Genomic DNA, 20,832 nt, shown 5'->3' on the forward strand with positions numbered 1-20,832 from the left:
TTCTTTGCTTGGGTGTTAGAAGATGTCTGCTTCAATACTTGGAAAGATCTAGATCCTGGAGGAATACATACTCTTTATTTATACTGTTTGCTGGAAAGAATAAAGGGTCCCGTGCGTCAAAGCCAAATATTGCTAGATGGATAAGACAGGCTATTCTGATAGCCTATCAATCACAGGGTAAAGTTCTTTCAACATCTGTCAAGGCTCATTCGACAAGTGTTGCTACCTCATGGGCAGAGAGGGCTGGAGCTTCCATCGAGCAGATCTGCAGAGCGGCTACCTGGTCCCGCCAAAAGACTTTTGTAAAACATTATAGACTAAATGTTTTATCTAGTGGTGATCTAGCCTTTGGTAGAAAAGTGCTACAGGCAGTAGTCCCACCATAATGAGAAATCTTGATTATCGTCTCAGTGGAGGGGTGCTGTCCCAGGGACGTTCTGGGAAAGACCACACTTGCCTTCGGTAAAGTCCTTTCCAGTAGTCCAGGGGACAGCACCCCTACTTCCCACCTTATGTGGGAAACTATTAAGAAATTATGCAAGCATCATATGGTTAGTCCGGGTCATCATTATTATTATTTTTTTTATTACTGAGGATCTCTGTGAGTAGCTTGTATTTATCTATGCTGCTGTCCATTATGCAAATTTAGTTATTTAGTAGCTTCCTGTCTAGAATTGGAAAGGAGACAAGTCTCAGTGGATGGGTGCTGTCCCCTGGACTACTGGAAAAGACTTTACCGAAGGTAAGTGTGGTCTTTCCTTTTTGTACTTTGTTTCTTTGCAGCAACCCATCATCTTTGTTATGGCCCGTTTCCACTAGCCACCACTTCCCGGTCTGCTGGAACGCAGACGAATCCCAGAAGCCGTGCCATGCTGCCTCCCATGCGAAAACTGTGGGCAATGCCAGGCCGAATCGCTAGGGCAAGCATTTCCCTGAGCGATTTGCTTGCGGGGAAACTGCGAATTCGGCCTGGTTTCCGCGCTACTGGAAACGGGCCCTTAGGTATTGCCTTGCACTTTAGGAGTATCTTGGCACTAACTGGCACCTTTGAAATGCTTAAAGAGCAACTGTAACCAAGGACTGAACTTTATCCCAATCAGTAGATGATACCCCCTTTCCCATGAGAAATCTTTGCCTTTTCTCAAACAGGTCATCAGGGGGTCTGTATGGCTGATGTTTTGCTGAAACACCTCCAACCAGGGTGCTGATATCGCACTGTGGGAGCCATGTTGCATTGTGGGAAATAACAGCTGTTTCTAACTGCCAAAAATGCATAATTTGTTTCCACAAACATCACCTGCCAGCAGTAAAGATGACGCCATGTGATAAATATCAGAATGTAAGTTATGGAGAGGAAAGATTGTACATGAGTAGAGCTCAAAAGGAGATTGGCACTAGATACATCTACATTGACGACCTCCGGGGTTATTGAGAGTGACTCACTGTATTTTCAGACCGAACACGCAACCTAGTCATAAAGGTAGAGAGAAGATCTGAACACCAGACGAGTTGCAATGCACATGTCATTTTATTTCATCCCACCGCACACAGATACAGGTAAAAAATGGCGGTCTGACAGCTGCTTCACAAGTCCAACGCTTGCTTCCTCAGAGACCTAGAGAGCGTCTCTGAGGGAGGAAGCAAGCGTTGGACTTGTGATATAGCTGTCAGACCGCCATTTTTTGCCTGTATCGGTTTGCGGTGGGATGAAATAAATTGATGCGTGCATTGCAACTTCTCTGGTGCCGGGAAATATTTTACAATGGGCAAACATTGACTAAATAGTTTATAACTATTATAAAAATTAAGCCCTTTTTTCCTGTAGATATATTTCATAGATATAAGCAATGTTACCACCAAGCTGAATTTCGTTGCCTTGGCTACCATAGAGATGTGAATTTGTGTTGCCCCTTTGGAATATTTAATTTTTAAATCTAAAGAAAAAAAATCTCACTTCTTACCTAGTTTGCAGGATGCATAGCTAAGGCATTGACGATGCTAACATATCAGCAGGATAATCTGTATCTGCAAAGTTTGCACCTTTAGAGAACGTATTGATGGTGTCAGCTAGCTTCCAGATTCACTGCGGCTCTTGCCTCAAACTCCGTGCATAAACATATAAAGAGATAAGACACTGAACCGCTGCATGATTTTGGCAGAGATCTCAGAAACTGGGTCTGTTTTTTAGTCACCCCTCAATTTAATTTTTTTTTTAGTTTTTATATTTGCACTACATGTCCCTTTCCCCCTACACACTTCCATTGGGTGAGTATTGCATACCTGTGGTTTTGAATGGCAGCAGTTTGTAGATTTTAAGATAGGGAGTTTCATGAACTCCCTAACAAGTAACCCAACTTTGCTAAACTGATACTGTGCTACCTGAGCTTTACCTGGTTCCTCAATGTTTGTTCCTGAATAGTCAAACTAGTGCCCATACACTGGCAGATGGTCAGCAGATTCTACCATCCAGTAGATCCCTCTCTAGATCCCAGTAGATCCCCCTCTATTGCTGCTAGTGTAGTGGAAACAGATTTCCAATAGATTTTAGCATATGAAGTGTTGCAGGCGCAGCTGTCTGCTGGTGCTATCCCTCCTGCTGGGAAGTTGAGTACTGCACGTGCGCCCTTATCGTGCTCCAGACAACGGGAGTTGGATGGGTCGCCGAGCATGTGCAGTACAGCACTGACTGAGCCGACCGGAAGAGAACAGGCCGGCCAGCTGAAGATCGGAGTGGCCGGGAGGGCAGCTAACAGGCTAGAGGAAGACCCAGGTGAGTATAAATGCTTGAATTTTCGCCTCAGGTACACTTTAAGGATAACCAGTATTTTCCATGACAGAAATGCTTGCTATTCAGCATTCTTTCTAAGCAGTTGTATAAGGAAAGAAAGCAGTATTCAAATATTAACTGCAAGAACTGAAATAACTTGGCCACCTTTTATTAGTACATCCTGAAGTTTTACCATCATGTCTGTTTCCTGTGCTAAATTATTACAAGTTAGTATGAGAATAATCTTGAAAGCTGTGTGTTTATACAGACATGTCCTCATTTGATATTAGTGAGTCAGGCTAGTGGAAACAAAACCGTTGAATAGTCTGACTCTGTCAGATCAGCTAAATCGAAACCATTAAATGATTTGGGGTACTTTCATTGCTAGTTGTGTCTTATTGGAAAGTCCCCCCCCCCCCATCCCCCCAGTTCCTTTTCCAGAGACCACCAGGGAGCTTTGTGGGGTCAGGCAATGGACAGCAGTGAAAATCCGTCTGGGATTCTAGCTATTCCCTAGTCTACAGGGTTTATATGCTGCTGTCTGTCACTCTTGGATTGTAGATTTCCATATTCTCACATGCGGATGAAGAGACGGCTATAAAAATCCAGAAATGGAATTAAAGGATACCTGTAGCCACCTAATTAAAAGTTACATGCCTAAAAAGAGGGAATGCTATAGAGCCTTCACGATAACATGCTGGAAAAAAAATCTATTTGGCAGGTATATCTAACAGAAAATTGGTGTGCACCTAGCATAAAAGCTTTGGAAGTACAAAGGGCAGAGAATGCTCTGAAGGCAGGAGTGTCGTACTAGATTTTAGCCTCTTACATGATGGAGTTTGTCACAGGTCAAATTGTTTATTAAAATGTAACCTTTATTGTCTAGAGCAGTTTAACCATTTCTGCCGCTGGGAAGTGAGCTTCACGTCCACAGCGGCAGCTGCTACAGCCGCAGGGATGCGCTAGTCACGTCCCTGCAGTTTGGGGTGTTGTGTGGGCGATCGCGATGTTGCCGAAAAACTGTTTTTGTTCATAAACAGTGTTTGCTCTTAAATAGAGCCGCCGCACTTCCTCCCTACGTTGATTTCTGCCGCCAATCGTTAGATTTATGAATGGGAACAAAGTTCCCATTCATTAATTTCCCTGCAGGCCTGTGTCACGTCCCTAGTTACAATGTAGCAACCTAAAGCGTACTTATTGTATGCTAATAGGAAGCACTCGATGGGGAAATCTTCTGGCCAAATAGTAAAATTACACCTGTGTTTAGTAAATAAAAATGTAGAAAAAAAGAGGCCATATTCATTTATGGGCTAAAAATTAGTGATGGATGTAAAACTGAAAAAAGCACCTTTATTTCCAAATAAAATATTGTCCCCATACATTATACTAGGGATATCATTTTAACGTTGCAATAACCGGGGCAAATGTGTGGATTTTTATTACGGTAGCATTATTTTAAAACTATAATGGCCGAAAACTGAGAAATGTTTTTTCTAATTCCGATTAAATGCATTTAAAATAATTCTTAACACAATGTACCACCCAAAGGAACCCTAATTGGTGGCGGAAAAAACAAGGTATAGATCATTTCTTTGTGATAAGCAGTGATAAAGTGAGTGGAATGAAAGGGAGGAGCGCTGAAATGTGAAAATTCCTCTCGTCCATAAAGTGAAAAATTACTGCGGGTTGAAATGGTTAATAAACAGACCTGCTCCATTGCTGCTTCAGGTCTCCTCTGATCTTCCTGACAGCCACACCCTCTTATCGGAAACTGAAGATACGCAGCATAGAGCGTGCAGCTGCCGGGAAGAACAGAAGAGACCTGATGTATCACCAGGGCAGGTAAATTTACTCTGCTTGTGGAAAGGCCAGGTGTGTATGTTTTACAAGCCATAAGAGGTGGTTCAAATCCCAGGAGGGGGGACCGCATGCTAATTTCGCTGGGAAGTCACATGAGCTGAAACCTTATTTAAACTGACAATGCTCCAATGCTCCAACCAGAAGCACTGTCAACACACCTCTGGATTGGAAGGTAGTGTGTTGTCATTCTTTTACTGCTCACAGTGATGCACGTTTGAAGCTCTTCAGGGCCACAAAATCTAGTGACTTGCACTACTTTTTAAAGGTGCATACGCACCTATGAATAATGTCGCTTGTTGGGGATCGGGACCCAATCCACTTGGGCGGGTATCGGTGGCCCAGGTTGTACTGACACAAAGTCAGCTAAGCAGCTGAAAGCGTGTTCTGTTGTTATATGGTGGTGGGGAGGGAAAAACTGAGTGTCACGTGCGTGATGTCACGAGGGGGAGTGGCGTGCACAAGAGTATTGGCCATTGCTTGGCCATGTTTATCTGGCAGATCGCTTGGGAACTACTGTACACACGCCTGATTATTGGCTGAAGTGGTCTTTATTGGCCACCCAAGCCGACTTTATTCGTGTGTGTGTATGTGGCTTAACACTATTCTTTCCTCTTGTCAGACATATCCAGTCCATTAGCACTGCTCATCAAATTATTCTGAAATTGGAATGGATGAAGACCAGATCCCAGAAACTAAAGATGAAAGTGCTTCCCTTTACTGCAAATTCCAGGAAGTTTTAGATTTTTCCTGAATGTGAAACATTAATATTTATAATTTGCACACTGCCATTGATCCAAATTAAAAGGGATCGTCTCACTCACACATCAGCAAACTGCTGCTTTGTGTGAATTCTTATTAAATAAACATTGTAAAACTCAGTCTGAGTACACTTGTCTGATATCTTGCCCATTACTGTGTACTGGGTACACTGCAGGGGAGAAGTGCCAGTATACAGATTAAACCCCCGGCAGAAGCATATAGGGCTCATCACTGGATTGCAGAAGACCAATGAGAATCCTCCCTTCTACCAGGGAGGAATTGGTCCACCACTTAGTGAATTTATAAGAATACTCCCTGGGTGTAGAAGTTTTCCATTGATCTGATGCAAACCAGTGAGGAGCTCCATGCTTCTGCCTGATCTCTGACCTGTATAGGGGTGAATTTTTTTTTTCCCCCTGCAGTGGACACGAGGTGACAGACTGGTGAGTAAAATGGTATAACTCATGCGGCGCCAGTCTAGTGAGAATGGGCACTGTGCAATCTCATAGGCTTCTATTAACTGTCATCACCCGCATCATTAGCAGCGCTCATCCGTAAATTTCACATAAACTTATGTTCTGCTCCTTCAGAACAAACCGATCCACTATGAATGAACAGATGTGAATGGATTCCATTGCTTTGCACAGGATCCATTCACATGTCTACAGATACTTTCCACTCCGATAAGCGGGAGATGTTTACTGACAGTGTAAACCCAGCCTCACACCTACATCCTGTGAGCAGGAAAGAACCAGCTCTAGAAGTCTTGATTCTTTATGGATCGCTGCGCAAAGAATTTTTGATTTTGAAAAGTTCATTTCCATAGTTAGTACTTCTAATTTACACTAAAATTGCTTTCAGAATTTACATTGTTCAGATTTTAATTTAACTCATTTTAGTTGCAGCCTGATTAGGAGCGCTACCAATTTTTTTGCTGTTCTTTAGAAAATGTGTAGACAGTTGGTGGCTAACAGCCCCAGGGACCCACTATGTTCTAATTGTTAGTTAGTGGTTAGGTCTCATCTGTAAGAGCATGTCATCATCGTGGAAGTCTAGTACTGAACAATCTGAGCGCAAACTGTTTCGGAAGGTTGCATTCTCCATTTGCTGCATCTATTTTGAATATAAGTTGTGTAATCTGCTCGTGGTTTGGGCTCTGCACATCTATGCAGCTAGTCAACTCGAGAGTTTTGCATCTGATTTGTATTCAGGGTGTGTATTTAACTCCCTGAGGGGTGCAGCACACCCCTCTGTTGGTTTCATTTTAGTTGCAGCCTGATTAGGAGCACTGCCAGTGTTTTGCTAGTTTTTCATTTACTTGGGCTCTGTCAATTGAAATTCCTGTCATCACCACTGATATTGCTACCAACGCCAGTCACAAGCCAGACGACTGCTGTAAATGTACCAGCAAGTGGTAATGATCCCATAATATAAGTGGATGGACACTTTGCAAAAAGGCAATGCTAGAAGTATGTGAATTTGTAATGCCTCGAGGAGTTTGTATTTCTGTGTAGGTTAGTTATGGAATGTTCACATGCAAGCAGTTCATTGTTTTTTACTTCCTACATGGTGCTTGGTCACAGTGAAAACTCCAGCACTAGCAGCTAAATTGGAAGATTGCAATGAAAACTATGTACAAAGTTGATTTTTGCTTTGGGGGAGTAGTTCATGGGAGAGCAGCGACTGCTTGAATACAGAGAAGATGTAGGGGGCGAGGCAGCCAGGTCTGACTCAATCCAACCCATAAACGCTGGTGCACGTAGCAGGGGCCCCGAGCTCTGCCACTATCCGGGACCCCCGAATCCTCATGAAACACCAATAGGGGGAGTGCAGGCGAGCACCAGTGTTGCCACCGCCCGGGGATTTACCCACACTGTCTCTGTATATAATGCTGAATGCAAAACACTCACTCCCAGCCAGCAAACTGCCATGTTAATATGGTGAGCAGACAGCCAGTCAGCCAATCAAGTGCCTGCAGTACCAAATCTAGCAGGGATTGCATAAGTTCAGCACCATTCAGGTGAGAGGGTTTGGTCGGTTATAATCTAAGATAATAATAATACCTTTTTTTTGTTTAGCGCTTTTCTCCTGCCGGACTCAAAGCGCTTGCGAGGCAGCCACTAGAGCGCACTCAGTAGGCAGTAGCAGTGTTAGGGAGTCTTGCCCAAAGAGCTCCTTACTGAATTACTGGCTTACTGAACAGGCAGAGCCGAGATTCGAACCCAGGTCTCCTGTGTCAGAGGCAGAGCCCTTAACCAGTACACCTTCCAGCCAATAAGATTATACCACTAGCAGGCTGCACCACGTGCAGGAAGCCTCTTACGTTGCATGCGCATCAAGCCTATCTTTTGAGCAGCCACACAATCCGGGCTGTGGAGTCGGTACAAAAATCATCCGAATCAGACTCCTAATGTTGGAGATACATGGTACGTTTCTGTACCGTGTATCGGCCAGCGGATAATATTCAAGCCGCTCGACCCACGCCCACTCTATTCCCGCCGGCGGACAATGGAAGGGAATCGAGCGGCTGATAAGGACCGCCGACGGGGACGAGCGCGAATCGATCCGCGGACGAGCGGGGATGCGGCGGGGGTCGATCCGGCGGTTAATCGGCCGCTGGATCGACGCGTGTATGCCCAGCATTAGTGTAATTTTCACAAAGCCTATGGATTTGGATAAAAAAAATCATCCGACTCCTACTCCTCAGTTTATTTAAACCACCGACTGACTCCAGGTACCCAAAATTGTTTCGATTCCACAGCCCTGCACACAATGAAACACATTTAGGGCTTGATTCACAAAGTGGTGCTAACCTACTTAGCACGTCTAAAGTCTTTAGGCGCGCTAACCAGGGTGCTAAGTAGGTTAGCACCGGCTTTTTCAATTGAGAAATCCAGTGCTATCCTACTTAGCACCCTGGTTAGCACATCTAAAGACTTTAGACGTGCTAAGTAGGTTAGCACCGCTTTGTGAATCAAGCCCTTTGGATTCATTATACATAGATGATGCTAACATTTGGAATAGCCCTTTTCTCCTTTTGGACTTTCAGCCACTAAGGTTGTGTTAAGTAGGCCACTCTGGAACATTAGTCTTGCCCAAGAACTCCTTACTGAATAGGTATACGTAGTATGGTACTTATAGAAAGATATGTAAGCCAGTTATGTTCCCTCCAGGTTTGCAGCTTGCGTGTGTGTTTTTGTGGTAAGACATGTTCCCTACCATGTCTCAGCACACTGCATGTGCCTCTGCAGCTGCCAATCTTATTAGTTTCACTCTTACACACCCCCAAAGACTCTAGAATGTATTCTGCTGAGAATCTAGCATGTTTACTGGTGGTACGCCATTCAAATAAACCTGAGGTGAGCGTGATTTGGAGGCTGCCATGTTTGTTTCCTTTTAAACAATACCATTTGCCTGGCAGCTCCACCAATCTATTTTGCTGCAGTAGTGTCTGAAGTATACCAGAAATAAGCATGTAGATAATCATGTCAGTTCTGACAATATCTTATTTCCAATAGTTTTTCTGATTGATTTTGTACAGAAGGGATTAGAAAATCGATTGGACCTGTCAGAAATTAACAATTTGACCTGCAGCCCAATGGGAAATTGCATGGGGTGTACCAGGCATTCATGCATGAAGTTTTGAGTGACTTGATATTGTGGGTGCGCTCTGTTTCTGAGCAAACTTTTTTTCTTTAAGAAAACCTTTTTATACAGCATAGTGTAATGGGCAGCGTTATGATGTATCTAACTGGTTTTGAAATGAATTCTACCACACCTTAGATGACTTCATACTTTGGAGTTAAGCCGTGCTTCGCCTTGGGAGCCAGTTTTTACTGCTTGCTTTTTAGTTGTAACCTGTTCCAGGCGATTAATCTGGGTCACAGGCAGCTGCTCATGACTCATGTCAACACGTTAGTGTTTAGGGATGCTGATTGGATAAGAATGGATAGTGGCAACTTTCACTGCAATGATATTCAATGATATCGCAGATGATGACTAGTGCTTTCTAGCCATCTCTTAGTCATGGACACAGTCTCTAATAGAAAGTTCTGAATCTATGTTTGAAGGAATACCCTGATTATTTAGGCAGACATACATTAGAATTGCCAAGTAATTGATATGTACCGGATATAGTGTACCTGCTTGAATATCTTGATATTCAGATATCAGCAGAGATCAGATCGAGTATTGTTCACAAGACAAATAACATTTATATTGCCCATTTCTTCTGGAAGGCTCAAAGCACCAGAGCTGCAGCCACTAAGACACGCTCAGTAGGCAGTAGCAGTGCTAGGGAGTCTTGCCCAAGAACTCCTTACTGAATAAGTGCTGGCTTACTGAACAGAAAAGCCAAGATTTGAACCCAGGGCACTTGTGTCAGAGAGATAGCCCTTAAAGGGAAGGTCCAGGAAGAAGAAAAAAAAACTACTCCAGGCTTCCTCCAGCCCCTGGCAGCCGTCCTGTGCCCTAGCCGCAGCTCCAGTGGCTCCCGGTCCTATCCGGTGCAGATGCTGATATCACTAGGGGCTGGAGGAAGCCCGAGGTAAGTAGATTTATTTATTTATTTTTCATCCTTGACATTCCCTTTAACCATTACACTATCCACCCACACTCACAGTTAAGTGCAGCACCAAACTATGCAAACGTCTCTTGATATTCGGTAGCTGCCACTATTGGTATGTGGCATGTGTACAAGTGCCAACAGGTCTGGATCATCGCACAGTCCAGTGTTCTGCTCCTTAAGGTTCTCATACATCTAACGATATACGGGCAGTCCGACCAAGAGACAGATCTCTCTCTGATCAGAAAGAAATATGTTGGCTTCCCATACACAATACAGGCCGATTTCTGTTCCATTTCGGCATGAAATCTCTTCGGAATTGGCCCAAATGTTAATGTGTGTGTCTGCTGGTAAATTGTAAATTTGCATTGTAAATTTCACTAGTCTAGCTGCACAGACTCCCTTTCTTCTCTGCTGTCTCCCTAAGTACCACTGTCACACCGAGCGCCAACATGTGCTGATGATTGGAGGAGAAAGCAGAGGAGACTGAGATTCACAGCAGTTGGAAAGGTGATATTTACAAAGACAAAAAAAAAAGGACAAAGACAAACACTTATATAGCGCTTTTCACCTGGCGGACTCAAAGCGCCAGAGCTGCAGCCACTAGGACGCGCTCTATAGGCAGTAGCAGTGTTAGGGAGACTTGCCTAAGGTCTCCTGCTGAATAGGTGCTGGCTTACTGTACAGGCAGAGCAGAGATTCAAACCCTGGTCTCCCATGTCAGAGGCCAAGCCCTTAACCATTACACTATCCAGCCACACGGGCACCAATGGGGGGGCGTTAACATTTGCACTAACGGCGGCCAGGGGTTTGTTGAGCTATCACATGCTTTTTCCGCCACACACCTGATCAACCACATCGGACCAACATTTTCCAGCTTGCTCGATTGATGCATTTGACTAATTTCAGCCTGAAATTGGTCGAATCATTTGTCGGTGTTTTGGCACAGATTTTCATCTGAACAATAAAATTCTCAAATCGCATGGTCAATTGGGTTGCAAAATTGCTAGATATATGCCCCCCCCTCTCTCCTGGTGGAAGCAACATCATTGTGCAAAACACATTCATAACTCCTATCTCCATACAGTACGTGCCATTCTGGTACACCATAGTGACGTGTCTGTACAGCGCTTGTTCCCCTCAGTGTTGCCCTCAGGATCAAGCCCAGTTCCTGACAGGCGACACTGAGGCTGTTGAATCCCTATTGAAGCTGACACATGACATGACATAGATAACGTTGTTAATATTTTCTAACATGCACAATATAACCTGCTTGAGTGCAAGACACTCATTCGTTGTACTTGACCATAAATGTTTATGGTGAGCTCATAAATGAATGACTGGTCAATCTTACAGCCATGTTTACAGTTGTGTTTTTGTTTTGTGAATGGTTATAATTCTGCACATCAGAATTGCTGTACATTTGTTCACGGTTTTCCAGTACTACAGGTGTTTGTTATAGAAAAAAAAATAATGGTGAACAGTTTTGCACTGGTGCTTATTGCTTTGATTTTCAGGATAAGCAAAATAGCAATGCATGATTGTGAATGAAGACAGATGAGCAAAGAGGAGGCTATGTGATGGCTGTACTGCTGACCGTTTGGGCCGCATGGTCGATAATCTTTGCAAGGACACTATCTACATGGGGTTGGTATGTTCACCCCATGAGTTCACTCCACTTTGGTGTTCTCTCAAATCCCAGAAACCTACAAAATCACTGACTTCTCCCAAAATTGGCTGTAGGCCGGTTTCATACAGGATTGGCAGCAGTGCAGTGCGGCTCGGGGGCCACATCGCACAAAAAAGGCCTTTGGGTATTACTGCGCTAGTACGCGTTAAATGTAAACCAATTGTCTTTTGTTTATCTCACTGAAGACTCACTTCAGCATGTTTGGGGGTTCTTATAACGCAGGAATAGAATAACTCTACGTCTGCAAAATGGATTTGCTGTGGCTGATTGATGGTTGACACTATTGTTGGAAAGGTTAGTGCCTGTACAGGTATCAACTAACATTGGTGATCAACAACATCAGATCTTTGGTTGCTCTTTTATTGATGTTCATTCGTAATTCCCTCCAGTCTCCCCCAACTCTCCATAGACCAGAACCGACTGCTCTGTACAATGATCATTTCTAGAATCTTTCCAGAATTGAACATTCACAATCTTTCTGTGCGATAGTTATTGGAACAATGTGTATAATTGTGGCCATACATGCTTTTATTTACTATTAATACTACATAGACCACTATCTCATGAGTTCATTTTGGTTCAGGTTTGCTTTTAATTTACTACTTTAACACTATTTATTTATTTTATTTTTTTGCTGCAGCAAGCAAGGGCTGAGCAAGAAGAAGAGTTCATCAGTAACACGCTGTTCAAGAAGATCCAGGCCTTGCAGAAAGAGAAGGAAACCCTAGCAGTCAACTATGAGAAAGAAGAGGAATTCCTCACTAATGAACTGTCCCGGAAGCTCATGCAGGTGAGATCTTCATTTTATAGCTGTGTGCACACCTTAGATTTTTATTGCCCAGAACAATAATTAGGCATCATGTTGGGTGAATCTAAAGTGTGTAAAGATGTCCTCCGAATCCCGGTGACTTCTTTTTCAGTGATCCACCAAGCTTGAAAATTAACCAAAGTGGAACGCCTCACGATGATCGATCCTGTCTTCTCTCCGTGGAGTAGAACTGGCTGCTTTGCACGTAGTGTGTCTCCTACAGTCATAAACTGTAATCCAAAACAATCAGGAACAATCATTACAGGCAACAGTTATCCTAGGTGTCTGTGCAGCCTAATGTGAGCCCATGTCCAAATAAGCAAAGCTACGAAGATCTTAGGATTGCTCCATGTCTGAGTTTAATGTTGTACCTTTGCTCTGAAATACCCTTTGTCCTTAATTTCTTATGTGCATGTAGTGGGAGCCACACCTGAATTGTAAGATGTGCTTGCCCCTTTCTATCTCACTAAGCAGCTCCTTTTTAGCGAAATGTTTCCACCTGTAGTCTTTCTATATTGGCGACAGGATTATGGGCACCAGTCGTTACCGTATATTCCTGCCGATAATCAGAACTTTTTTTTTCACTCCAAATTATCTACCTGTCCTTACTCCAGCTTGCATACTCGCGTCTCCCCCGGCAGCTTCTGAACTGGCTGCTAGAGCTTCAGGCGCACTGTGGATTACATGACAGTGAGCTTAGAGCTCTAGTGGGCAGCACGGTGGCGTAGTGGTTAGCTCTCTCGCCTTGCAGCGCTTGGTCCCTGGTTCGAATCCCAGCCAGGGCACTATCTGCAAAGAGTTTGTATGTTCTCTCCGTGTCTGCGTGGGTTTCCTCCGGGCACTCCGGTTTCCTCCCACATTCCAAAAACATACAGATAAGTTAATTGGCTCCCACTTAAAATTGGCCCTAGACTACAGTACTTACACTACATAATATAGACATATGGCAATGGTAGGGATTAGATTGTGAGCTCCTTTGAGGGACAGTTAGTGACAAGATATATATATACTCTGTACAGCGCTGCGTAATATGTCGGCGCTATATAAATACTAAATAATAATAATAATAATAGTGACCAGTTCTGAAGCCACCAGGGAGATGCGGGGACTGGAGCTAGACCTCTGGAGCAAGGAGAGGTAGATATGCTTGCTCAAACTTGCATTGTGCATGGGGGGAGGGGGGGGGGGATAAGATGCCACACATCAGCCAAACGGTGAGTATCCGCTTTTAGACTTTGGGGGTGTGGAGGAATGGCTTATTTGTGGGGCTTGCCTATACAAAGGGATATATGGTAACCACTTTTTCCATAAACTCCCCCTTTCAAAAAACAAAAACAAACGTACAGCCCAAGGTCTCATGCTTTGATCTGACTGGTTGCTCTTAGCAACCCATCAAGGCATCTTCTTTTCTTCATTTGTAAAGTTAACTGAAACACTGTTCTACTTTACTGTAGAGGAGCTGACCTTTTAGGTTCTGGTCCTTTAGCTTTGTTTTTGAAAGCATTCAATTGCTAAATGTATGCAACTTTGGCATCTCGGCCAGATTAACGTTGTCATGAAATGTCTGAACAGGACCAAGATCCTACAACAATTGTGGGTAAATCATAACCGATTTTCATGTCACCAGGCATGCCAGCAAAGACCTTTTATTGCTGTGTAGCCGTGAAATATTTCTGAGGGCTTATCCTGCATTAGTAAGTGGAGCACAGAGATGTTCTATCACATTCCTTTGCATTTTACTGCTACATAAAATCTGGCTTAAATCTCAAAAGCAGTTATTTGTGCAGTTGGAAATGCGTCAGGATAAAGATCAGAAATAATGCCCTATTAAAAATGTAACCCAGCAAGCATTTGAGTCATACAGGTTTTTAAATCAAAATTCCCCTCAGTATCACGTTACAGCAGGCATAAGGTGCCATTACATACCGTACCTTTTTATATTCACAATCTGTGTCTGCACACCTCTGTTAAAGCCCAACAAAAATAAATTGAGCACTGTAAATTCTGAAAGCCATCTTGTTGATGTACAACCAGAAGTATTACCTTTTTGAAAAATAACTTTTAGTTCCACAAATGCTTTGTTGTTGTGCCGGCCTTCAGCTATTGACCGAAAAAAAAGCTTGGGGCTTATTCACACTTTAAGAGCTTTTCTAAGTGCTTGTGATTTTAAAGGCTTTTGCTAATGTTATCCTATGTGTGTTTTGTACTTGAGCGATGTGATTTTGTAAAAATCACCATAGCATTGCATTAGCAAGAGCTTTTTAAATCTCTAGCGTTTTAAAAAGCGCTTGTAGTGTGAATCAGCCCTTAAAGTGAACCCGAGGGGAACCTTGGTTCAAAAATCAAATGCTTAACTAAGGAGAGGAAAGGCTCTCATTCCCCAGAAGTTTCTAACACAGTTGCCTGGGACCACTAATGTCAAGGATCCTCCTGCACTTCGCAACTGCGCTCCTTTTCATGCACGGCCACGCCTCATGCTTGAAGAGAAGCTCAGTCGCGAACTTGGAATCTGGCAAGAACTTGTCTGATTCCTTTGGGCGGTCCGCAGTCTCCAATAGTGGACCGGAGGCCGGTGTGGGAATCCTCTACAGCAGAGCTCCCCAAGCATGTCCTCAAGGCCACGAACAGTACATGTTTTGCAGGAAACCACATGCATTCACAGATGGGGTTATTAGTGTCTCAGCAGAGCTAATTACTCACCTGCGTGGATTTCCACAATACATTTGCGGTTGGTGGGCCTTGAGGACAGGGTTGGGGATCAGTGCTCTACAGCCTAGGTTCTCAACGTGTGGTACGCGTACCCCAGGGGGTACTTCTGATGGTTCCAGGGGGTACTTGGGTTTGATATACCAAACTTAACCAAGAATAACAAATTTAGAGTTTCAGAAAATGATAAATCTTATTTAAACACCAAATTAGTGTTTTAGCTAATTAAAAGCAACAGTAAAAGCTTGGATATTGTTTAGAACCAATTATCATGTACAATGATTAAATATATATTTGTCAAGGGGCACTTGTGATAATGTTTACTATGCTAGGGGGTACAATGTTGAGAAACACTGCTCTACAGGATCCAGAGGCTTCCCTCTTTGTAAGTATTTGACTTTCGACCTGAAGTTCACCTCGGGTATCTATTTAAAGGGAATGTCCAAGCAAAATAAAAAAATGAGTTTCACTTACCTGGGGCTTCTACCAGCCCCATGCAGCCATCCTGTGCCCTCGTAGTCACTCACTGCTGCTCCAGTCCCCCGCAGGCAGCTTGCCGACCTCGGAGGTTGGCGGGACGTATTGCGTACACTTTTTTTTTACGCATTCCTGCTAGTGCAGGAACATTAACACATACATTTTTACGCAATAAACCAGTAATGCGTAAAAATGTATGTGTTAATGTTCCTGCACTAGCGGGAATGCGTAAAAATGTACGCAATGCGTCCCGCCGAGGTCGGCAAGCTGCCAGCGGGGGACTGGAGCAGCAGTGAGTGACTACGAGGGCACAGGATGGCTGCATGGGGCTGGTAGAAGCCCCAGGTAAGTGAAACTCATTTTTTTATTTTGCTTGAACCTTCCCTTTAAAGGGGTTCTTTCGCGAATGAGGAAAAAAATAAAAAGTGGTTTATGCATAAACTATTAACCACTTTACCCCCGCGCGTACGTATTTCTCCGCCCCTTTTTCCATCCTTTAAAAACCAGGGACGGAGAAACACGTACTTTCCGCGTTCCCGACGCTGCCCGCGCTCCCGCTCGTAAACACGCCGCCCGCCGCTAGTAAAACCGCCGCCGCCCGCTCGCCCAGAGATCAATGAACGGGAAAATCCATTCCCGTTCGTTGATCTAAGCCCCGCAATGATCAGCTGCTCTCCTATGGGCAGCGCGATCATTGTGAGAAAAAACTCACGTGTCCAGCCTCCTTATTCTTCCTCCAAGCTTCCGGAAGGAAGCTTGGAGGTCGCATTAAAACAAAAAGTTACTGTGGCCATCTTGTGGCCAAATAGTAAACTACACCCTACACATTTTTCACATACAAATAAATGACTTTTACACATAAAATTAACTCATTACCTCCCACACTCCCCATTTTTTTTTTTTTGTAATTAAAAAAAATTTAAAAAATTTACAATTAAAAAAAATACATAAATAGTTACCTTAGGGACTGAACTTTTTAAATATTTATGTCAAGAGGGTATAACACTGTTACTTTATAAACTATGGGCTTGTAATTAGGGATGGACGCAAAACTGAAAAAAATGCACCTTTATTTCCAAATAAAATATTGGCGCCAAACATTGTGATAGGGACATAATTTAAATGGTTTTATAACCGGGACAAAAGGGCAAATACGTTTCATGGGTTTTAATTACAGTAGCATGCATTATTTAAAAACTATAATGGCCGAAAACTGAAAAATAATTATTTTTTTTTCCCCACATTTTTCCTATTTTCCCATTAAAACACATTTAGAAAAAAATAATTCTTGGCATAATGTCCCACCTAAAGAAAGCCTAATTGGTGGCGAAAAAAACAAGATATAGTTCATTTCATTGCGATAAGTAATAATAAAGTTATAGACGAATGAATGGAAGGAGCGCTGAAAGGTGAAAATTGCTCTGGTGCTCAGGGGGTAAAACCCCTCAGTGGTGAAGTGGTTAAACATCCTTCTAAAATAGTGTAAATTTTTTAAAAAAAAAAATGAATGGTTTCATCAATACAAAATGTAATGTAACACAGTGACGGATGACAGACTGGGAGGCTAATCTATTAGTTTTGTTTTTTTTGTTTTTTTCCCTTCCTTTCACAACCATAACTTCTCCCTAAGTAGTTTTCAGTGGTATAACCCACTTCTAACAGGAATCACTGTTATAGCCCTAACAGCTGAGTTCCTCAATATGTTTACATTGTTGCTAGGCAACCAGAGGCTGTGCAGAGACTAGTTTGTGAAAAGAGTCATAAGCTGCTGGGAGAATCAGTCCCATCTACACCATATGATTCTTTGAATGAAATCAAATCAATGAATCAAATCAAATTGAATCGAATCTGACAATGACATGTCTGATTTGTGATTTGATTCAATTTGAATCGAATTTTGAATCAAATCAATGAATCGAATCGAATTGAATCGAATCAAATTGAATCTGACAAAGAATCAAATGGTGTAGATGGGACTGATTCTCCCAGCAGCTTATGACTCTTTTCACAAAAGTCTCTACACCGGCCTCTGGTTGCCCAGCAACAATGTAAACGCATATTGAGGAGCTCAGCAGAGCTCAGCTGTTAGGGCTATAACTTTTTACACTATTTTAGAAGGATGTTTAATAGTTTATGCATAAACCACTTTTTTTTTTTTCTTCCCTCAGTCGGGAAAGAACCCCTTTAAGACCCCTAGAAATTGAATAGTTTTCTGTGAACAGATCATGGTCTGTTTGATTCTCCACCTACTTCCTGTCAAATACAAGTCTGCATACCCACATAGAGCACAGGTTTTCTACTTTAGTACTATAACACTGGAAAATGTAGGCTTGTGGAATATATCGCTACTACTTTAGTTGTCACATGGTAACACATGAATGACTCGCCCCAACCACTCCCATCCCCAGAAGCGGCAACTAAAGGTGAAATTAGGAAATCTGCCATGTTGCATATTTTAACCATGAGACAGGTATTCAATTAACCTATACATTGTTTGACTTCAAATGTTACTACTTTCCCACTCGTGAGAGCCACCAAAGAAATAATGTGAGGTAATATTTCATTGGGGAGAAGCGGTAGCGCCAAAACTGCAATGGTTCCTCATTCCTGCTAAAGCTGCAAAATAATTTTTAGGCTTAGCTCAGAATTTAGCATTCTGTCTGATAGCTGTCGCTTTATTTTTTGTTTGTTTTGTATCAGTTTATCAAAACTATTTTTACAAAGTAGAACAGCAAAATGTTAATGAATAATCAAATTCTTTCTTCCTCTTGAATATATGCATATCAATGAATAGTGGCACATTGTCAGCAGACCTCTGTGTGCTGTACAAATGTGATGGATGAGCTCATGTTTACATGTAATCCATACAAGGGCTTGTCTGTCTTTGCTCTGATCTGTCTTAAAGGCCCAGTTGACCAATTTAGGTGCAGTTTTTTTTTTTTCTTCATATGCAACTCTAAGAATATACCGTAGTTTTTAAACAGAATAAAAAAAATCACTTTATAGTAAACGCCAAGAGACCGGGTCAACTCAGAATTATATCAGAAATTGTGATACTCAAGCACATAACTTGTGCCATAGTACTGTATCATTATTCAGTCAATAATATGGAGTCGTCGGTTTTTCTTTTTTCCTCCTCCAATGCTTCATCAAGGGAGCACAGACAGCGTCTAAGCTAGATCAGAATGCACACTGCTCGTTATGCAGGGGTTTGCATGCAATAATTACGCAACAGCTTGCTCAGTAAGCGTAGGTCTCACCAGTTAATGCAGGTACAGTACTTGGTGTGCTCCTCTGTCAGCATGTTCTTGCAGCCTGGATATTACTGTTAAAGGGGCACTGGCGAAAAATTGTAAAATTTTAAAATATGTGCAAACATAGACAAATAAGAAGTACTTTTTTCCAGAGTAAAATGAGCCATAAATTATTTTTCTCCTATGTTTCTATCACTTACAGTAGGTAGTAGAAATCTGACAGAAGCGACAGGTTTTGGACTAGTCCATCTCTTCATAGGGGATTCTCAGCAAGGCTATAATTCCTTGTAAAGATATTCCCTAAAAAAAGATTTAAACAGTGATGCTGGCCAGCTTCCCTGCTCACTACAGTTTATTTTTGCAGTTCGACAGAGCAACTGCCATTCACTAAGTGCTGTAAAGTAATTTATGGCTCATTTTACTCTGGAAAAAATGTACTTGTTTGTTTGCACATTTTTAATTTTAAAATTTGTCTGTAGTGCCCCTTTAAGTTGCGAACATGCACAAGCAAGTCACAGATGTCAATTCCTTCAATAATCGAGCAGCAGCTTACACAGGATTTACAGGTCTCACCAGTAGATGAAGCTTGCGTCCTTTAGGCCATGCCCTGGCTGGTGCTTTCAAAGTAATCCATGTGGTCCCAGAGTACCGTGCAGATAGTGAGCAGGCTACAAGTGGAGCCAGTCTGCCCACGGCTCATGTGTTTCTGACTGACGTATGACACATGCGTCTGCCCATGTTCCACTGTAGCCTGTTACAGAGTACCGCAGGGGCCAAAACACTGGTTTGCTTTAACCAAAGTTCTCATATCCAGGTTTACTATACAGTACCAGGCATTACTTCCATATATTTATAATGGTGCTTGGCAGGGACCTGGACATTTCGTTTACTATGCCCGAAGTTCTACTATATACGTTTACTATGGGATTATACTGTAGTGCATTGTATATATTTTTAATAATTTGTTTACAAAATAAAAATGAAACCACTCTGCTGTAGAAATTCAGATATTTGCATGGACTGGCAGCTGCTTGCACACACCAAGCTAGCTTGCACCACTCCCCTTCTTAGGGCTCAAACCCAGTAAAGGGTTTTGTTTTTCCCTCCCCTAAATGCTCAACTAATGTTAATGATTGGTCCAAATTCCACTGGAGCGAATGCGATTCCCAAATCGCAAAACGCAGGACATGCAGCATTTTTAGCATTTAGCGTTTCTGCAATGTAAAGTATATAAACGCTGGCATAATCGCTCGTCAAAACCTACACAGAGCGATTTTACTAGCGTTTTGAAATGACTGCACACTATAACAAAATTAAAATTAATTGAAAGGACCAATCAGAATTTAAAATGCTAATCGCTACACAAGCGCTGGCAAAAAGCTGACACTTTTTAAAAACTCTACCGCAATCGCTCATGAAATCGTTACAAACCACTCATACAAAACGCTTGCGATTAGCGATAGTGTTTTGTAGTGGGTTTCAGGCCTGAGTCACATGGGCATAAAGGAGCAGAGTAATTGCTCAGAGGAAGGGAATTAGCAGGCAGCTGGAAATTATTGAAGAAAAAAATTATATCCTGCGCACGGTATTTTCTTATTGAGAAATAAATGCATAATATATATGCATATATATATATATATATAATGCATTTAAAGGAACTTTTTTTTACAAGTCTGGTCACAGTAAGATTAATTCCAAATGCGACACCTTCTCCACAGCAGCCAAAATAGAAACTGATGCCAGGCTGGAGTGGGGGAAATGGAGCGGTCTCCCGCAGCAGACGCTTCCTATCTACACTTAATCCTGCTTTATATGTGTGAAAGAAACCTCGGAAAAAGGACCAGGAAATGGTGGTTTGCTTACTGTAATGCTTACACACCATATGATTTACAGTTATGGAGCGTATCCACCAAACTACAGATATCGCCAGTCAGGGATCAGAACCCA

General features: G+C 42.5%; 1 protein-coding gene and 1 long non-coding RNA gene across 3 annotated transcripts in view; one reads left to right on the forward strand and one right to left on the reverse strand.

Moving 5' to 3' along the window:
* The window catches only part of CCDC6 (coiled-coil domain containing 6), an 84,510-nt gene that overhangs the window by 32,868 nt on the left and 30,810 nt on the right, over positions 1 to 20,832 (forward strand). For both annotated transcript variants that reach the window (XM_068258866.1, XM_068258865.1), the window contains exon 2: positions 12,281 to 12,430. In XM_068258866.1, coding sequence (XP_068114967.1) covers positions 12,281 to 12,430 — 150 coding nt within the window. The remainder of the gene's footprint in view (positions 1 to 12,280; positions 12,431 to 20,832) is intronic.
* Positions 12,426 to 19,225, reverse strand: LOC137536612 (uncharacterized). The gene is made up of 3 exons (XR_011024587.1): positions 19,086 to 19,225; positions 18,892 to 18,970; positions 12,426 to 12,678 (listed from the first exon to the last, which is right to left on the reverse strand). It is a non-coding gene; the product is annotated as an uncharacterized lncRNA (long non-coding RNA).

Source organism: Hyperolius riggenbachi, chromosome 10, assembly GCF_040937935.1.
Source record: "Hyperolius riggenbachi isolate aHypRig1 chromosome 10, aHypRig1.pri, whole genome shotgun sequence".
Classification (NCBI taxonomy): domain Eukaryota; kingdom Metazoa; phylum Chordata; class Amphibia; order Anura; family Hyperoliidae; genus Hyperolius; species Hyperolius riggenbachi.